The sequence below is a fragment of the Mustela erminea genome, chromosome X (assembly GCF_009829155.1).
Source record: "Mustela erminea isolate mMusErm1 chromosome X, mMusErm1.Pri, whole genome shotgun sequence".
In the NCBI taxonomy this organism is placed as follows: domain Eukaryota; kingdom Metazoa; phylum Chordata; class Mammalia; order Carnivora; family Mustelidae; genus Mustela; species Mustela erminea.
Genome location: NC_045635.1, coordinates 102,733,539 through 102,753,539, shown reverse-complemented (window position 1 = coordinate 102,753,539; position 20,001 = coordinate 102,733,539). Strand labels below are relative to the sequence as shown.

At 42.9% G+C, this 20,001-nt stretch overlaps 1 protein-coding gene across 7 annotated transcripts in view; it reads right to left on the bottom strand.

Annotated features, from left to right (window-relative positions):
• Positions 1–6,487: 6,487 nt before the first annotated feature.
• The window catches only part of GRIA3 (glutamate ionotropic receptor AMPA type subunit 3), a 284,915-nt gene continuing 271,401 nt past the window's right edge, over positions 6,488–20,001 (bottom strand). For 4 of the 7 annotated variants that reach the window (XM_032330365.1, XM_032330363.1, XM_032330364.1 and 1 more), the window contains 3 exons: positions 16,024–16,138; positions 13,157–13,404; positions 6,488–8,715 (listed from right to left, as the gene is read on the bottom strand). In XM_032330365.1, coding sequence (XP_032186256.1) covers positions 13,159–13,404; positions 16,024–16,138 — 361 coding nt within the window. In that variant the 3' untranslated portion in view covers positions 6,488–8,715; positions 13,157–13,158. Of the gene's footprint in view, positions 8,716–13,145; positions 13,405–16,023; positions 16,139–20,001 lie in introns of those variants that run through there. The other 3 variants (XM_032330367.1, XM_032330366.1, XR_004282496.1) reach the window with 3 other exon arrangements.

The following is a 20,001-nucleotide window of genomic DNA, read 5'->3' as shown; positions in this document are numbered from 1 at the left end:
AAACTCAGCTACTCTAATGATCAAATGCTGGGTTTGATCTTCACCTTTTTATGCTTACCATTGCATGAAATGAGAGTATGTGCGAGGTAAAGAGACTGTTGGGTTCTCACATTTAGTTTTTTAAAAAGATTTGCTTATTTATTTATTAGAGAAATATATAGAGAGAAGAGGGGGGCAGAGGGAGAAAATCCTCAAGCAGGTTCCTCACTTAGTGTGGAGCCCAATATGGGCTTGATCCCAGGACCCCAAGATCATGACCTGAGTCGAAATCAAGAGTTGGACACTCATCTGAGTGAGCCACACATGGGCCCCTCCCGTTTAGTTTTTGTTATTTGTACTCAACTTTTTCTTATCTGTTTTTAGGACATCAATGTAACTGAGTAACAAGCATCATATTCCATTTTCTTTATATTTATAATTCTCCCATACATTTCAGATGCTTGAGTCATTCCACCAGCTAGTGCCTCTTTTTCACTGGCCCATTCTTCCAAAACATAGGTAAAAGCTTTAACAACTGGACTGCTGTCTCATGCCATGCGCTGTCTGTGCATAAGTTCCTCCTGGGAATAGGGTCCTCATTACTGCCCTTGTTGTGAGAGATCCAATCACCAAACCCCATCTATGGCCTGCTTTCTTGGGATGATTTCTGGTACCAAATGTCATGGGTCAGACTCTCAGAGAAGCAGGTGTTGATGGGTTAGGAATGCAAAAGTTTAATTAGGGAGTAACATCTGTGAAGGAATAAGGACAAAGAAGTAAAAATTGAGCAGGGGGCCCATCAAACTGTGGTGTGGACCTGGTAAAGTCTCTACCAGCCCAAACGGGCTTTCTGGATCCAAGATTGTTCATTATAGAAGTCCTGTGTTGCATAGACATGGCTAGGTTCCACTGCTTTGCTTAGTCATTAGCTGGGGGTTATCCCAAGAGAGTGTAACTTTATCACCATCTTGCTCAGTCACTGGCTACAGGCTCCCCTTAGAGTGTGATCTCTGTTCAAAAACTGAGGTGAAGTCTGAAGATGCTAACAGCTGGAGGCTGTCAGGTACCTACAATGCTTGCAGCTGGGCAGTAAGTCATTTCCTTTTATTTATTTATTTATTTTTTTTATTTTTTATAAACATATATTTTTATCCCCAGGGGTACAGGTCTGTGAATCACCAGGTTTACACACTTCACAGCACTCACCAAAGCACATACCCTCCCCAATGTCCATAATCCCACCCCCTTCTCCCAAACCCCCTCCCCCCAGCAACCCTCAGTTTGTTTTGTGAGATTAAGAGTCACTTATGGTTTCTCTCCCTCCCAATCCCATATTGTTTCATTTATTCTTCTCCTACCCACTTAAGCCCCCATTTGCGACAACATGGATGGAACTAGAGTGTATCATGCTTAGCAAAATAAGTAAGTCATTTCTTAAAGGGGAGTTTGAGGGATGCATAACTACGTCTCCCACATGGACTGAGATCCAAAAGATGAGAAGAATCATGCTCTTACTTTTCACTGCATCTTATAGCTGCACAAATTGATGTTAAAATGACCCATTTGTTTTTTCATCATTGTTGTACTGTGAATTATGTTTCTGAGTGAAAGCCCATTTCTCTAAGATTGTCACATCTACTAGTTTCAAAGTTTATTAGGCATATTCCTATATTTTACTTTACTCTTTATCAATGGGGTTTTTATTTATTTATTTATTTATTTGTCAATGGGGTTTTAAATCAGGATGTGGACTCTTAGAGGGAACTCTGGTTTAGCTGTGGGGTGAGGGTAAGAGCAGAGATAATGGTTTCTGTGTTGGACATGATGAGTTTGATGTGCTTATGGGATAGTGCAAGTGAGGAGGTACCATAGACATTGGGATATACTAGTTTGATGCTCAGGAGAAAGTTTTGAGATGGAAATGAGGACTTGAGAGATAGCATAATATAAGTGGAAATGGAAACTGTGGGATAGTACCCAGAGAGAGTGTACAAAGTGAGAAGAGAGGAAGAAACATGGTGGGACTCAGGAGAACGTTGACATTAAGAGATATAAAAGGAGACCAGGAAGCAGGAGAGAAATTAGCAGCAAAAGGGTAGGAGGAAGACCAGGAGAGAGTACTATTACAGAAGTCAAAGAAATAGAGATTTTCAGGGTGGGAAAGGTTAATAGCATTAAATTCTGGAAAGAGGCCAAATAAGATAATGACTATCAAGTAGGGCAAAGTGGTGGTTAGTAAGCTTTTTATGTAAAGAGCAAGTTAGTAAATATTTTAGACTTTTTGGGTAATACTGTTTCAAGAACTTAATTCTGACCATTGTAGGGTGAAAGCAGCCACAGATGATATGTAAATGAATATGCATGCCTATGTTCCAGTAAAACTTTATTAACAAAAAAGCAGGCAGTGGGCCACATTCAGCCTGTGGACCAAAGTTTGCCATCCCTTGCTATAAAGTAGGATTGTAGTTTACTGATGACCTTGTCAAGAGCAGTTCTTTTGGAATGGTGGGGTAGAAGCCACAGTATAATTATTGAGGAAGAAGAGATGGGGGAGTAACAATATTTTCCAAAACTCTATTGTAAGTGGGGAAAATGTAGGCCTTAAAAGCCATTATTACCAGGTTAAGAGTGGGTTTCCAGTCTTTCAGGAAAATAAGCACTCTCATCAGGGAAGATGGCAATGTGGTTTGGAAATATTTGTAAAGTTGTTTCCCCCATCAACCTACATTCAAGCTTCTTGTGAGCTGTTGCTAGAGCTTTGACTTGTGTGGGCTAAATGAATATTTATTAGGAAAAATTTAAATCAACCATTTTACTACAGGATTGAAACTCAGTGAAACCACTTAAAGGTCAATTTTGCCAAATCTGCTGACATGGGGAGAGAATTATTTCTTAGGCTGACATTGCAAGTTCTTTTATACTTTTATTTATTATTTACTTATTATTATTTTTTTTAAGTTTTTGAGAGTGAGCAAGAAAGAGAGAGAGAGAGAAAGAGTGCGAGTCGGGAGAGGGGCAGAGAGAGAGGGAGAGAATCTTAAGCAGACTCTGTGCTGAGTGCAGGGACCAACTTGGGGCTCTATTTCACAACCCTGAGGTCATGACCTGAGCCCAAATCTAGATTCGGATGCTTAACCAAGAGCGATCTGGGCACCTTGGTTCTTTTATACTTTTATAGAGTGGGCATTGTGAGTCAATAAATAAGCAAATATCTCCTGCTCCGAGGGTGGCAGGAATGTGATCATTCTGAGGTTCTTGGCAGCTAGGGGCCTATAAGGGTTAAGTATGACCCCTCAGTTGAAGAGGCTCATAGGTTTGGAGGCACAAAAGTTCCACCTGAATATATTAGGAAGCACACATCCTAGTGAAGAGGCAGAAGGAAAGTCTTCATGTTGGGCTCCTTATAGTTTTTTCTCTGAGCAAAGTGCTGCGCATGAATGGATGTAGATTCATTGTCTACCTTGCCACCACACCCGCAGGCCCCTGAAGGCAGTAGCCAACTTTGCTCCTGCATCGTCTGTGATATTACAAGGACAATGCCTGTTAAAGAGGTTGGGCATCTTGCCCATTCAAATGAGTTTGTGAACCTTCAGTTTTGAAGATGCTAAGGAACTGGCAGTAGGTTTGGGACAATGACAGACCCTCCATAATACCTCCCTTCATCCTCTCCTGACAACAATGACAAAAGGCCTCCCAGGAAGCCTTTTGAGAAAGCCCAAATGTGTGCCCCACGTCTTCACTTAATATTAATGTCTCATCTACGACTCCTAGTCTTAGATGTGCAGGATGTTTCCTAGCACCCCATTCTTTGACTTTCAGTTCTAGAGGCAAGTTGTATTAACTCACCAAGACACTCTTCACTCTCTTCCAAGTACAGATAGGGATGAAACTGTCAGTCTCTCTAGTGGCTCCAGATTCAAAAGAGACTTCCTGTTGGGATGACAATTTCCGTGTGTGTCTACAACTGAATGCAGATATATTGCTGCTGAGTGTCCTATCTGCCAAGTCATCTGGCAATAAACTGGTTCCCCAAAGCCCAGTCCAATGGGGTGAGGATGAGAGTGAAGGGGTAGGGCCCAAAGTAGCTGAATAACTGGCTCTGGCTCCAACTGATAGGAAGTTTTGGTGATGTAATTGGCCCGTGGCCCTTCTGAGACAGCATGTTACTCTATCTTCTGCTTCACAGAGTCTACATTTTTTAAAAAAAGGCATTATTTACTTATTTTCATATCATCTGTGGCTGCTTTCTTCCTATAATCGTAGAGAGAGTATGAGAGCATGAGTGGGGTGAGGGGCAGAGGGAGAAGCTCCCACTGAGCAGGGAGCCTGACGAGAGACTTGACCCCAGGATCCTGGGATTACGACCTGAGCCAAAGACAGATGCTTAACCAATGGAGCCACACAGGTGCCCCATAGGCGTCTGCATTTTGAGGAGTAATGGTTCTGCTCCTTGCTTCTCAATGTGTTCTCCTTCTCTAGGTTCATCTCCCCAAGTCACAGTTAACCCTTTCTCCCCACCCAATATCACACAGGTGATTTACAGTTCTTGCCTGAACCTACCAAGTTTTCCTTGAGTATGTTTGTCCTTCCCATTGGAAGATTTTACTGTGCAATCAGTTGTGACTCTTCACAGGCAAGGAAACCAATGCGGGGACCAGGGGGCATTTTCATTTTGTGCTTGGGGGGTTTTGAAGCTCAAGACTTTTCTGCAGACCTGGTTGGTAAGTCTGACCCGATGTGTAAGTAAGATACATAGCTACCTGCAGTCTGATTTGAGAAAGACAACTTGTATTCTTTGACTTCTCCATCCCACCAAGGAGGGGGGAAATAAAACCCCCAAACGCCACCTGAAACTCAAATTGTACTCTATCATCCTCTGCCATAGCATCTGAGAGTGGCTTTTCCTTCAGGGTAGGCAACTGGAAGTTCCCATTAAAAGAGACATCTATTATTTTGAAAGATCTGGGGACATCATTTGGTACTTGAACCGATTTAATCAGCCCCCTTTTAAGGAAACACCACTCCAATCTGGTCACTGAGTGTGCCCCGTAGGGACTCAGTTCTCTGCTGGTGGGACTGCTGTGGGTTTCCTAATTGAAGATACGAAAGCAGCTGAAGGGAGAGTCAATTATCATATGGTTTCACTTATTTGTGGAGCATAACAAATATCATGGAGGACAAGGGGTCTTAGAGAGGAGAAGGGAGTTGGGGTAAATTGGAAGGGGAGGTGAATCACGAGAGACTATGGACTCTGAAAAACAATCTGAAGGGTTTGAAGTGGCGGCGGGGTGGGAGGTTGGAGTACCAGGTGGTGGGTATTATAGAGGGCACGGATTGCATGGAGCACTGGGTGTGGTGAAAAAATAATGAATACTGTTTTTCTGAAAATAAATAAATTGAAAAAAAAAAAAGAAAAGAAAGCAGCCGAAGAGCCATAAAGCATGATGGTTGGCCAACCTGTCACCATTTCTGAGGACGGTGAAGATGGGAGTAATCTGCCGAGGCCTCCCAACCAAATTAACCTAGTGTGTTTACATCAGTATACCCTTGAGAACCTTCTGAGAACTTTCCTTTTCCACTCTGAGTTTTCTGTTTCCAAGGCCTCGGGCTCCCTGTTCCAAAGTCCACGACCCCTGATAGCTTCCTTCCTTTCTGTCTCTAGCATCTTAAATGCCCCTTTCTTCTTTCCTGGCTCAGCTGCCAATGATCCCTTCTATCATTATCCCCGTTTTCTATGGGGATCAGAATATAAAGTTGGCCTATATGTAAACACTTGCTGTATGTATTGGATAAAACTATATTCCACGTTCGGAATCTACCAATCAGACTAGATCCACGGCCTTTCAGTTCTCTCACAGAACCATTGTAAAACCAGTACATTCCTGAGTTTGTTACTTTTCTCTGCACTGTAGATCAGTGACACTGGGTGGAATGAAGGTTTTTTTTTTTTTTCCCAATGGAACTTGCAGTTACTCTCAGAAATTCAGACAGCAATACAAAACATAGCCAGTTACCTAAGAGCACCGGAACACATATTTTGTGATGATGTGAGCGAGCAATTGGAAGTGTTATTGAAGAACATCAGTTCTTAGTTTGGGCTTTGCTGGGAGGTCAGATCTGGAGATGGGAGGTGGGAGACCATGGTTAGGGTCAAGGCCTCTGAGGAGGGGGTCCCAAAGGGTGGAGGAGACAAAGAAGGGGAACGGAAGGCCTTGAAGTCAAAATTTCCTATCAACGAAGTCCTGCTTCTTGCTGCTTGCAGACACCATCCCGACAAATCTAACCCAAAGTCTGGGTTGCACACTGCTGTTTAGGTCCAGGGCTCTGAGCCTAACTGTGTGTGGTTGCAGCTGAGTGTCAGGCAGGGGCGGTGTCATCCTTTATGAGAATCACCCGCAAGGTGACTGTCACATCATTGGCAAAGGTTCTGGTGGGAAGTAAATTAATGAATAATAACATCTTGGTGCCTGCATCCGAGTAAATTTTAAACAGTCAAAGCACAGACATGGAGTTCTTTCTTTACAATTTTATTTACAAAATGTATTAAAACTTTGTACAATACCTCATGGCAATGAGGCTCCGTAATTTATGCCCACACATGCAATTTACGCTTTTACGGCCATTAGTTTGCTTGGCAATTTTTCTGTTCACTGAAGTACAGCTTTAACAACGAAAAGAAAAGAATTGGAAAAGAAAATCCTCAAGTGACTACTGCCAAACTCCCATAGCTTGAAGTTAGTAGCAGAAATTTGAAGCAATCAATTTTTTTTAAACATGCAAGTTTTTAAAAAATAACAAACCAATTTACCCGCCTCTTCATTCCCAGTGAAGTTTCCTCTGAAAAACTGATTGGAGTCAATAAACATACATTTCTCTTTATACAGTGCCTATGAAAACATTTGTGTGTAGTTCTGGTTGATTCGTTTTATACAACTTCACATTTGCACGGCGTCAGCTTCCTGCTCTGGACATCATAGCATTCAGAAGTTGAAAATCACAGGTTCATGAAAACAAAACAGAACAAAAACACAACAGCTTTCTTTTTGTTTGTTCAATACCATTTAAAATTTGACAGGTGAGTTATTCGCTGATGACACGATTTTTGGAATGAAAGTTTATATTACACTTTCCTGGAAACGTTTCATTGGAACGAGACTTCTTCCTTCCTTTTCTGAAGACAGGAGCAAATGGGCAGCGAGTCGGCTAAGCATCTAAAGGTCACACTTGGGAAATGAATTCGAGTTCCTAGTTTTTACAGTCTGGAAACTTCCCAATGCACATCACTGATGAGAGCAAACTACTGAACTACAGAAAGCATACATCATTATATAGGAGGTAATTAGTGAGCGGAGACTATTTCCTCTGACTGTTCTGATAATGCCAACGGCAGGTACGCAATTAGTTACTTGATAGACCGTGGAGCAGTGGAGCGATCTTCTGAGAGAGCCAGTAGAGAGACTGCTCCGAGCAAGGACCTAGGAGTGATGCTGAGGCCCTTGGTTTAGCAGTAGGTTTGGGAATGCATTTTAGTCTTTGCAAACTAGAAAAGGACACATGCAGTCTGACGGAGAGCCACGGGCAGTAACAGGCAACAGCTGGGAAGACAGACCTAGCAAGAGTAAAGTCGGACTGAGAACTGTGGTCTGAACCCACTGGCCCGCCTTGCGACGCGGTCCTGTCTCCGAGGTGTACACTTGAAAGGCATACTTAGCGGAGAAAGCAGAGCTAAACACAGTGTTGTTTCTGAGAAAGATACTCTAAACACATTTGGGAGTGTAGGCAGCATTTCCCTCACCTCAATGCTAAATACTCAGCTATATTGACTTAAAATGCACACTGAAGCAAGAAAAACAGATCTGTGAGCTGCAATTCCAGGCTTCTTGGAGAGCCCCGGGATCCATTTTAGGAAAGCACCAAGAGGTTTGCCTGATAGTGCCCCGTCCCTTGCTACACACAAAAGTCAATTTCGAAAGCTCTGTTAATCCCTTCACCGAGTGGGAAGTTATCAAAGCATTTTCACAAAACCGTTTCAAGAACACAGAGAAGTCACGGTTTAGTCCCTTTTCCAAAGTGTTTGAATTTTCTTAAGTGTTGCATTTACATTCTAAAGATATACACATTTCAGCAACGTTGAAAGGAAAGAGGGTGCACAGAACATCACTACCAACAGGAACTACCAAAAACATCTGGTCAGCAGATCCTAGAAGAAATGCCAGTCTGTCTTCCCAAACACAGAGAGTCAGAGAATTTTTTTTTTTTTAATCAAGAGGAATAATTATTTTAACTGAGATGGGCCTATTTGCTGAACTGGAATTTAAAATTTGTGTGTGTGTATGTGTGCGTGTGTGTGTGTGTGTGTGTGTGTATTAAAGAACATGGTGTTTGTTTATTGAGCAGTGGTATCAAAGAATGGCTTTTGTTGAACTGACTTTTTTAATAAGATTTTTTTTCACATACTGGAATCTTGCATGTCCATTTTTTTTGTTGGTTTTATTTTAATTTTTTTCAAGCAAAGCAAAAAGATTTCAATGATGGTTTGCATTGTCGCGAGTCTCAGAGTGTTCCATAAGGCACTGAAGGAAAAAAACATCAGTTTTTCCTATTGAAAGGTCATTGCACCATCAGCAATATTCGTGTCACACCCGACACCAAGGAGAGTGATATCTGGCTCAGGATCCTTGAAGCAGCCACGTTTTCGGTGATTCCTCTCATCACATGCCGCCAGTGGGATAGGATCTGCAAAGGCAAGGGGGGAAGTTTCCATGTGAATGCGCTTTGTCTTAGGAATTTCCAAGTTTCTTATGCCTCGGTCTATCTCGGACGAGAACTGTGTTTTCTCAGACTGGCATCTCTGGGGCTGCACCAGGTTTGACTGGCTTTAGGCAACAAATCTGTTTAAATTCTCTCTCCTGGTGCAAGTACTTTGCAATAGGTTAAATGAGCTTCTTTCTCTACTGTGCCTTGTACTAAAGATTACATGGATGTTGCATAAAGTCTAACTTCAGGCGTTGATTACTTAGGATGCAGATAGACTAGGAAGTCTTGGTAGAATACATACAGAAATATTCAGGACAGCTAACCTGAGGGCTGTATTCTGATTGCGGAACCTGTGACGGGACTGTTTACCTAAGACAGAGGATAAACAGTGTTCTGTGTGGCTTGTTCGATTGAAATTCATTTGACTGCGAGAAGAAAATTTGCCATTGATTGCTGGAAAGTTGACAGCTTGTCCCTCTTAGTACCTACAACCTTGATTATTCCAATCTGAAAATAGCACATGGGCTTTAAAGGTGCAGCATACTCTAGAAAGAGGTCAGAACGGTGGTATTCATGAAGGGGTTTGGCATCCATGAGGTCTTTGCCTGGCCATTACAGGCCTGATTGGGATTCTGATGCTGCCCACCTGTAGGAGGTATTAACTTGTGCAAGGCATTCATTTGGCCCTGACTCTGAAGCCTGCAGGGCACTTTCCTGCCTCCTCTTCAAGCTCATACCCATCTTACATCCTTTCCCTCTAAACCAAGGGAACCATTGCTTTTCTCCTGAGCCAATGATTTCCCCAGCAATAATGTCCCATGCATATGGGCTGCAGAAGGAAAATTGATCATTTTGAAAATGGGCTGCACGAACAAAGTTAACAGTTTCTGGGAAGATGAAACAGAACTGTCTTAGAGGAAAAATGCAAATCTTTTCCCTTAACTTCAGGCATCTTGAGGTCTTGAAAATGAGAAGCATTTCAAAAACATTGTTGAAGAAACCAGAGAAGCTAGAAGTAGTTCTTGACGGCAATGGGGAAATTGGGAAGATTCTCTTACGACAATTAGCAGAGCCAACCCTAGGGTGCAGTGAATCTGGAACACTGAGCGGTCAGTCACCTGCCAAGGCGAGCTTGGGAACCACCCTTCTAGTAGTTGGTCAGTAACCCAGAGAGCCAGCAGATAGTTGGGAGTCTGTCTTCTCCCTAGTGGGTGAGGGATCTGAGACTGATGCACGTGTTCCCACAAGTCTAATAGTCCTATCTCACCCACACAGTGGGAGAGATGACTCCCTCTTCTTTCAAGGATGCTCTTTGTTAACCAGGTTTCACCTGGGTCATATTTTTGCAGGTGATATTCCCTGGGGTAAGTTTTCCTGAAGAATTACTGGTACCCCAAACTCCTAAGGCTGGCTCTGATAATTAGCAATAAAAGTAAAATCTTAGGGTGCCTCTTGATCTCTGTGCCCCCACATAGGCCATGACAGATCTAGGTCAATTCAGAGAACTGGAAGCCTAATAACTAGGTAACAAATGTGAAGCCATTAGGAGACCTTCCAGAACTTGGTGGGAATTAAAAGATGAACAGATAAAAGGCTCAGCTTTCACTTAACCAATATTATGTGACCAAACTGGCTGAGAACAGCAGAGAGTTTTCTATTTCCTGCTCAGCTTGTTTTGTGCCTCTTGGACTGACACATGGAAGGATTTTTCTGGCATCCTCTGAGGCTTTTCCTTCTTAGTCTGGAGACTTCACAAAGACTCAGAGGACAGATTTGTTCACTGAGGCTTTCCCCAGATTTTCTTTTCATCCTAGGATAGTTGCCAAGGTGCTAGCTAACTGGGCCATAACCACATTGGCATTGATGTCTATTAAAATGTGATCTGTGCCTCATTTAGCCTGAATTTTGCCTCACAAAATGGATCAACCAAGATGACTAAAGGAAAACCAGGGAGCCAGAAGCTGTGGCAATTTCATTTCTGGGTCTCCACATGAGGACTGCAACATTCTGTCCAGAGGCTTGCGGACCCCAACCTTCTCTTTCTTTCCCCTCCTCTATTTCTCTCTCTTCCTCTTTCTGTTCTTCCCCCTCTGCCCTTCCTTCTGTCCCTTCCTCCCTCGCTCTTTCTCTTCCTTCCCTGAGTTACATGCCCTGAGATCATTTTCTGTAGGATCTTACTATTCCCTGGACCAGCAGCAGCAACATGGCCTGGGAGACTATGAGAGATGGAGACTCTCAGTTAGCTCCCCAGACCTACTCAATCCAAATCGGCATTTTTATAAACTCCCCACATGGTTCACAACATACACTGATGTTTAAGAAGCACTGCTCTGGGGCTTTAACAAGAGACCGAGGCTGTGGTAGTCGAGGAGTAGAGACCTAGACTCCTGGATAGAATGGTCAATAATAAAGAAGTTGATAATAAAGAGGTTGATAATAGAATGGAGGTTGTGTGACCCTGAGTCCTGATAGCTGTCTCAGAAAGATTCTTTTTGGGGAAACCAGGAAAAGATTGACTATGCAACCTCATGTGCAATGCTTAAGAAGTGAGGCATATGCCTTTTTTCATAAACAAGTGAGACATAAACTCAGGATCTGCTTTCCATTTGGAGGGATCCCGTTGGGATTTCAAAGTTCCTGGAAGCCACCAGGCCATGGATGGTTAGAGGCAGAATGGTGTAGCAAAGAGATTCCAGCTATGGGAGGAAGGGGGGCTGGGTTCTAGTCCCAGAATGGCCACTACCTAATTGTGTTGCCTTGAGCAAGTCACTCAGTGTGACTGGGTCTAAGTCACCTGAAAGGAAAAACACTTCGTGACCCATTGCCTCCAATGAGGCAAAAGATGTGAGAGCACTTGGAAAACTGTTATGCCGATTTCAGGTGTATTCTTTTTTTGGATGCCAGTATTTCAGAATTTGAGATAATTAAGGCAAGCTGAAATCACCCATGTTCTACTGTCTGAAAAAGCAAATCATGTGCCCTGAATTGTAATGGGTGTATATAACCTACTCAAGAGTAAAATACTGTAAGCACACAGGAACATGAAACACTTGCATGCAAACAATGCTAATTACAGATGGATCTATGTACTGTATGTTCAGCGGTGCAATAGGAACACTCAGTGGGTAGGATAGTCCATGTCGTGGCAAAGGGTTGCAGTCTGCAGCAGGAGAGAACAACCAGCAACTTCACCAAACAAGATAATGCTTTCCATGGTGAAGACACATGATTTATGTACATGAAATATTATTTAAAAGGGGGTTGAATTTAGTTGGACAGTGTGAAGTACAAGGAGATCAAAATGCAAATACTGCATTTGTAGAAACTCAAGTGCATTCAAGGAATTTGTATTGACATTGACTCGTGAGGTAAAACATTTCCCACCTAGAATGAGGGCTGTGGAGTTGCTAATTGTTCTGTTCCCCTTCAGATAGGTGTGTTAGCGATGACAGATGCACTTGAAGGTAACGAGACTATATTCTTTTAAACACTCCCAGATCGGACAAATTAGCCCACTTCAAGCTTGCCTTTGAACACGTCTGAGCGTGTCAGGGTAGGGGTGGGGGTTTGGCTGTAGCTGCTGGAGTCAAGGTGGGTTGAGTCAGGTTTATCTAAGTATGGATTTGGGGCAGCCAACAGCAGGGAGCCTAGACTGTCCTTTGGGAGACACTTACCTGAATATCAGTTCCAAGAAAGGGATAACAAAGGAACTCAAAGATTAAAGAAATGGTCTCAGGCTTAGTCTTAAGAGAACCACCGTGTCCTTATAGAAGCATTGCATTTGTCAAGGTGGCAGTGCCCTGCTCCCATTCCTCACTCTACCAGCAGTTCCAGAGCTGCTGCTTTCTCTAGAATTGCACTGTCCAATATGGCAGCCACATGCAACCACTGAATAGTCGACAGGTGGCTAGTATGAGTTTAGATGTAGCAGAAGGGTAAAATACACCCCAGATTCCTAAGATGTAGCATGAAGAAAATAATGTAAACTATCTCATTCACTTTTGATATTGAGAACATGTTGAAATGAGATCTTGCATATACTGAGTTAAAGAAAATGTAGCATTAAATTAATTTCACTTGTGTTACTTTTGAAAATGTGGCAACTAGAGCACTTCAGATCACACATGGGGTTCACATATGCGGTTCACAAACATTCCCATTGAACAGCGCTGCTCTAGAGAATTTCTTCTCCTTTTGGGTCACACACCACAGTACAATTATGATGGTGCTATTAGAAAAGCAGTGCTGCCTGACAAGAAAGCACAACCATTTTTCTCAAAGAATCAAATGGTTGCAAAGGATAGACAATACTTGAAACAAGAAACCCAAGTGAAAAAACAAAGAGAGAGAGAGAGAGAGAAGAGAGGGAGATTAACATATAGTACGTAAGGCTGATTAGTTTACTAGACCTTGATCGTACCCCTAGATCTTAACACTCTCTGTTCCATACACGTTGTAGCCTTCTCTGTATGTAGCGTAATTTTGAGTGTTGGTGGCAGGAGCAGGCTTAAAGTTTTGGGTGTTCTTTGTGAGTTTCATGCGTTTGGACTCTGCCCGTGATTTGTAACAGAATTCTATCAAGGCCACCATCATGGCCAGCCCCAGACCTCCGACAAGTATATAGAAAACGCCTGCCACATTGCTCAGGCTCAGAGCGCTGGTCTTGTCCTAAGAGAAATGAACAACGCGATTAGTTCTTGAGGAAACACAAGCAATGGGACATCACAATACATGACAACAATATAGGATAGTTCTAAGTTGTAAAATAACTCAACATTGATGTAAGTAAGTGTTATGACTCAACTCTGGCAACTGGCTGATGTTTTACAATGGCCTGCAAGATGGTAGATTGTGCCTCTGTTGACGGTTGGGGCCCTCACCTAGCTGTTCATTTACTTTGACTCCTTAATTCCTTTGGTACCTCAAAATGGTGTCAACAACTAAATAAAACAGTCCTTGGCTATGGGAGCAAAAGTGTAAACACAAGCACAATTTATTCCTCTGCCAGCCTCAAAGCACCATTTGCCAGAGTCGAGCTGTGACATAATCTCTAGAAATGAACACTCTTTTCATTTGGGAACTTGAAGCACTCTTTCCCCTCTCTGGCCCGCAACACCCCTTTCTCCCTTGTTCTCCCTGTGAGAAACTTGTCAACAATTTGTCTTTAAGATACTAGGTGATAATATTAGAGGTTCCTGATATTCTTATCTGGGGAGTTACTTAGCAAGGGTTTGCTTAAAAGGGCTTAACTCTCCCCTTTCCTCTGGTGGCAGAGAGATGGCTCCCTTTGGGGACTGGTTGCTGAGTTCGCATCCTCAGGGCAGCAAGTCTTTGCGCTGCTGGAACAAGGGCACAGCACGGAGAACTGTCTCCCTTCCATCTTCCTGAGAGTTGAAGGAAAACTGTCAGGAGGACCCATAGAATTCTGAATTGGCTCCATACAAATCAGAAAGATTTTCTATCAGGCTGATTACAAAAAAAATCCAGCTCATTTTTAGCTTTACTCCAGGGAATGTAGTGAATAATTAAAACAAAAAAATGAAACCAAACCAAACAAAACACTATGCTTCTCTGTTTTCTATTTAAAATAGGGGGAAAAATCGAGGAAGCCGGTCAGTGACTTTCAGGTCGAGCTGTGCAAATCTGACTATCTGCCTGTATGAAAAAGCAAAAACTGAACTGCTGAAATACGGAAAGAAAAAAGTTGGTGTCTTGAGCCCTACCTTGAGGTAGGACACACCAAGGGCCCGGAGCCTTTCTTTGACAAAAATAAAATAAAATAGCACTTTGTAGTCTTTTTAGAGGGAATGTAACCATTTTGCTGCTGAATGCCATTGAATGGAATACCCAAATTGTGAATTGAATATTTTATTGACATGATAACACAGATAATGTAGCAGATAACGGCCATAGCTGACACTCAACACTGGCTCTGCTAGTCCTGGTATCATTTAAAGGATTAAATGGAGAGATGATATGACCACATCCTGATTCTATTGTTACAGGAGCCAGTGCTGTACTTGTTCACTTTAAGAAGAAGGCCAATTGGAATTGAACTGCGTGGTTGGGGAAAGGGGTATGTGTGAACCTCTTGCCTACAACAACCTTGCAAATAGTCACTCTTCTAGGGCGAATGACAGGTAACTAGAGAAGTGGGAATTTCTGTCACTTATGAAACAATGGATCATTGCCTTAAGGAGGCCGCCACACTCTCTGCAAGGAGGCTCCACGGTCCACTAGGAAACGGACCCGGTCCGGCAATCCTCCCTCTGCCCTAAAATTTGTTCTTTGTGTGCAGGAGTTGATGGGGGGAAAGTGTCCTTGGACATAACCCGCTTTAGATCATAGCAACAAGAACAGTTTCCAGTTCCACATATGTAAGTTTCACAGAATTCCCTGTCCCGAGATGTGGAAAACCAGTAGCAAAATGGTTCACTGCACAGGGGAAATGAGTGGCATTTCATGAAATGAATTAACTGATACCACAATATTAGTTCAAAAAAAGGCAAGGCAAAAATCGAAACTAAAAAGAACTTTCTTAGGGGAGCAACGGGGGGCAGGAAGGAGGCGGGGAAGAGTGTTTCATGCTTATCAATGTGATGTCATCCTGACAATGTATACCCTTAAGGAGCATGCGACTAAATTTAAAAAATATTGCGTACAGAGATTCAAATGACACCTTTGGAAGAGAGAAGTGTGACAGACTTAATGATATTGGAAATCCAAATAGATGCTGACCTCAATACAACAGCAGCTGGGAGGAGGCTAACCATTCTGCTTACAGAGACCAGTCTTGGTTATTTATTTCTTTGACTGTTACCACATAGGATTGACATAATGTACGAATAACCAAAGGTACAAAAAGTCTCTGACACCGTAAGAGGTTAAGAGAAAGTACTGTCACAACTGGATCTTTTTTTTTTTTTTTTTTTTTTTTGGGGTTGTGGCTATTAGGTTGGTTTTCTCTTGGAACTTTCGAAATGTGAAATACAGTAAAACCCCCTTATAACACAGCTCAGTCTTTTCACAGCTTTGGAAGTGCGGTGGGCCAGATTGCGTTCCAAGGTCAACACGAGCTCCTCTGGTCTAGGTCAATGGTGGATGCCCTGTGGCAGGTGTCCGCTGCTAGGGGCCGCCCGCCTAGTGCCTTTAGCGCTGGTGTTATAAAGGGGTCCCACTGTGTAGGGGCGGGTGTGTGTTGGGAAGGAAAGCCGTTTGGGGGTAGAAAATAAACAGTGGTTCAAAATGTGATTGCTAATCAGTACAAAAAGACCTTCAGCGACTGACCTTACTCCCGGAGTCCTTGGCTCCACACTCCCCCTTATCGTACCACCATTTGTTTTTCAGCTTGTCTAAGATGCCTTGTTCACTGAGTTTCAATACTGCAAGGTTTACAGGCGTTCTTCACGTGGGAAATAACATAAATAACATTATATTATGTTATTTTATGTTATTCAAGCTTCAAACTACTTTAAAACTATAGAAAGCGATAAAGCAGGGGGCCCTGGCCACAGAGTAATTTTAGAACACTGCAGGCAACCTGAGCATTACCTTTATAAAAAGTTAACACTACAGCAACGCTATATTTACCAGGGCCTGCCCATATCGCTTTGAGTAATCGGCACACACTGTTAAATAATGAGGATAGAAAAACAGGCACTCCTAGGATAGGCTGTGTGTGGTGGGGAGGGGGTCTCCCCTCAAGTGACAATCGTCCGGCGGCAGCTAGCGGTAGCTTTGTGGCGGAGGTGTGTTAGGTTTGATCTAACCGGGTGTCTTGTTGTACTTCCAGACAGAGCGGGGGGGTGGGGGTGTGGGGGTGGGGCGTCGGAAAGGGAAGTGGCTCCGTTCCTTTGTGGAACAAGACAGAAGGATGAATTGGAACAGAAGAGAAAGTAGAGTCTATGTGCACCACGTGCCTTCTGATTAGTTGTCCTTTATTAAAAAAAAATCTGTTGCCCAGATGAAACTGACCTCAGAAAGAATTGTCCTACAGACATGTCTTCACTCCACCAGCTGAATTCTTACGCACGTTCTGGTCTTAGGATTGAGAGTAGAATGTGGACCTCTGAGTTGTGGCTGAGAGGAGTTTCAACAACGAGAGAACTGGCCTGTGGCTTATTTCTGTTACTGACCGGCTATCTCTCTAGTGTGGCTGCATGTCAGCATCAACTCAGACCAGAGGCTGAACCAGATTGTTTAAAGATGGGTTATTAATATGGCATGATCTTAGATGGAAAACTGGGATTCTGCCACCATGGGTAGTAATGTAGAGGAACAGTTTAGGTAAGCTGTTCTCCTAAGAGAAGGCTTCCTTAACTGAGAGGCTCCCACAGCCCCAGGAGGCCAGGCCATACCTCACTAGCCCTCCGCCTCTTAAAGCATTGTGTCTGCAGTCTGAGCCACTGGGCAGGCACAGGAAACCCTATTGGTCCCTGGTTAAGATTTCTTCCCTTAGAAATTTCTTCAGCCTGAAAATAGGAACAGTGACCTTTACCCTGTCATCTTTCTAGAGCTAATGGATTTTAAATAAAGTATCTCTTGTGACTTCAGATAAAAAATGCATTATATTTAGAGGGTGGCATAATTCTATTATGAGGCAATAAACTGTGGCTTCAGAGTCCCATGAACAATATTGCAAATACTAGTGCATGTTATGCTGAATGCCACCAATTCACAAGGGGGAAAGCACACACATTTCTGTTACTGTGAACATGCCATAGAATTTCTTAGCTTATCTGGGATAAGTTGGACCCACTAACATATCTGGTAATTGAGAAGACTTCCTGTAGTCCCAGACATGTGGCCTCTAAAAGACCAAGTCCCCAGAGCCTGTTTCCTTTCTCCCCACCTTTGCAGTTGAAAGCAGAGGGATCATCTCATCCTGAGATATTCCGAGAAATGTATCATCATTTAAAAATAATATGCAATTTCAGACTACTTGAGATTTGAAAAACTATAAACCTTGACTGTCAGGGAGGTAACACTTTCTCGGTTGGCGCTGGGCTTGGCAACCAGAATATCTACATTTTGTATCTCACCAGGAAATTGAGGTCCTTTTATACTTTAAACAAGTTCCTTCAATCAGTGCTTAGAACCTTAGCCTTCTCAAATGCCAATAGGATTGGCTTGGGATGCAAAGCAACAAAAGATACTCAAAACTTGGAGCCTCTTTAAGACATCATTGGCAGTGAGAGTTAAGTCTTAGACTTTGAATTTCACTTATTTATTTATGTTTCAAGATTTTCTTTGTAAGTAATCTCTACACCCATCGTGGAGCTTGAACCTACAACCCTAGATGGACAGTTGTACGCCCCAATGACTGAGGCAGTCAGGTGCCCCAAGTCTAAGACTTTTAAAAGACAGACAGGCCATCGATGGCTCTGAGATCAGTGTTGGAACTGCCTTCTCTCTTACTCCCCACTGTCTGGCCCCTCTCTGCCTCTCCTTTCCCCTTATTAGTTTTTGTTTTATCACCACCTCACCCCAAGTGCTATGCCTTAAGCCAAACACTGGCACCACGCTCTGATGGGGGCGCTTCCCAATGGCACCTGGGTGCCCGATTCCATCAGGATCCCAGCAAAAAGCACAAAGCATTTTCTTTCTCCTCTCTGTGCTTCATCCTTTCTTATTGCAAAGGGCGCAGTATCCTCCCGCTGTTCTCTGATGCCGCCATTACTGGTCACTGTCTTCCCTCAAGGTACTATGTTTTTCAGATGATTTCAATTTCCTAAGGACAGTGGTTCTTACTGGATCTCCAGAACAGAGCAGTCTGATTAATGGCACTCACACTATGGTCCATAGAGATCTCTCCCTAGAGAGCCTGGGCTTTAAAGAGGGTTGTCAACCATTAAGTTGAGCTAGATTGATAAGTGAGCTAGATTGATAAAGAGTGATTAGCCATTAAGTGAGCTAGATTGATAAAGAGTGTTACATGTTAGTTTAAAACAATGATTTCTGAAGTGTGGTCCAAGAACCCCAGAGAATCCCTGAAACCTTTTCATCAGAGGGTCCCCATAATTAAAACTATTTTTCTAATAATACTAAGGCCTTCCTTGCCCTTCTCACTCTTACTGCCTCCTCCTGTACAGTCGAGTTTCCTGGAGGCTTCCCAACATCTGATCTTGCAACAGATTGAAGGAAAAAGCAGAAATGAGAATCCTATTCTCTTCTGTGAAGTCAAATATTAAAGAGATTTGCAAACTCATCGGACAATGCCACTCTTTAGTAATTTTGTTGTGGAAACCTATAGTTAGTTTTCATAAAAAGTATGTTATTGATGTTAACGTATATTGGGTTTATTATTTTTAAAATAATGAATCCATGCTTTTAAAAGGCCATTTTAATTTCCGGTATGGTAAATATTACTAGGTATAACACACATAAACAAATCTTTTGGAGTCTATAATTTTTAAGAGGTCCTGGGATAAAGCAAAGTTTGCAAAGCACTGACTGGTCTGAGAGGAAGGAAGCTCTTTCTTGTGTCAGGGCCTATCCTGGGTTGTCACCACGCACTCTTGCCCAAACCCAGGTTTAGTATGTCGGCAGTTTAGAATCCCACTTCTGACAAATGGCTTGTCCCTGCCAGAGGCCATCCAGTGGTCTCCACAGAATGGCTGGTAACAGCTCTCCACATCTATGGCCTCTGTGGTTACTGTGGAGGTTACCATAGCGCAATGGTTCTCAATCAGGGGTACTTTTGTCCTCCAGAGACTATTTGGCAATGTCTAGAGTCACTTCTCATTGTCACAACTGAGTGGGGAGACACTACATCTAGTGGGTAGAGGCTGGAGATGCTGCTAGACACCATACTGTGCACAGGACAGCCCCCCCCCCCGCCCCCGAAGTCCCCAGTGTCAACTGGGCTGAGGTTGAGAAAAGCCTGCCTAGTAGCATCCAGACCTCATCTAGTGCCCCGGGGCTTTAGAGAAACCTGATAAATGATATACTTTTAGTTTAATCTTTGATTGGGAAAAAAAAATCACAGAGCCTATGAAATCTGGCAGGGAACCCATGTGCATTTGGAAACTTCTAAATAAAAATGAAGGAGAAAAACAAACATTTCAAGCAATCGCACGGCCAAGGAGCATAGAAGCTGTAATCAGAAATCACAGATAATGCCACTTAACAAGGTTAGGATAGCTGCCAAGAAAAGAAAATACTTCAAAGGCCTAAATCTCCTAGAACTGTTTGTTGCTGTGGGGTGGAATATATTCCTGAGATGGCGGAGAGCAACTGCCAGGACTTTCCTGCTTACTCTACCTC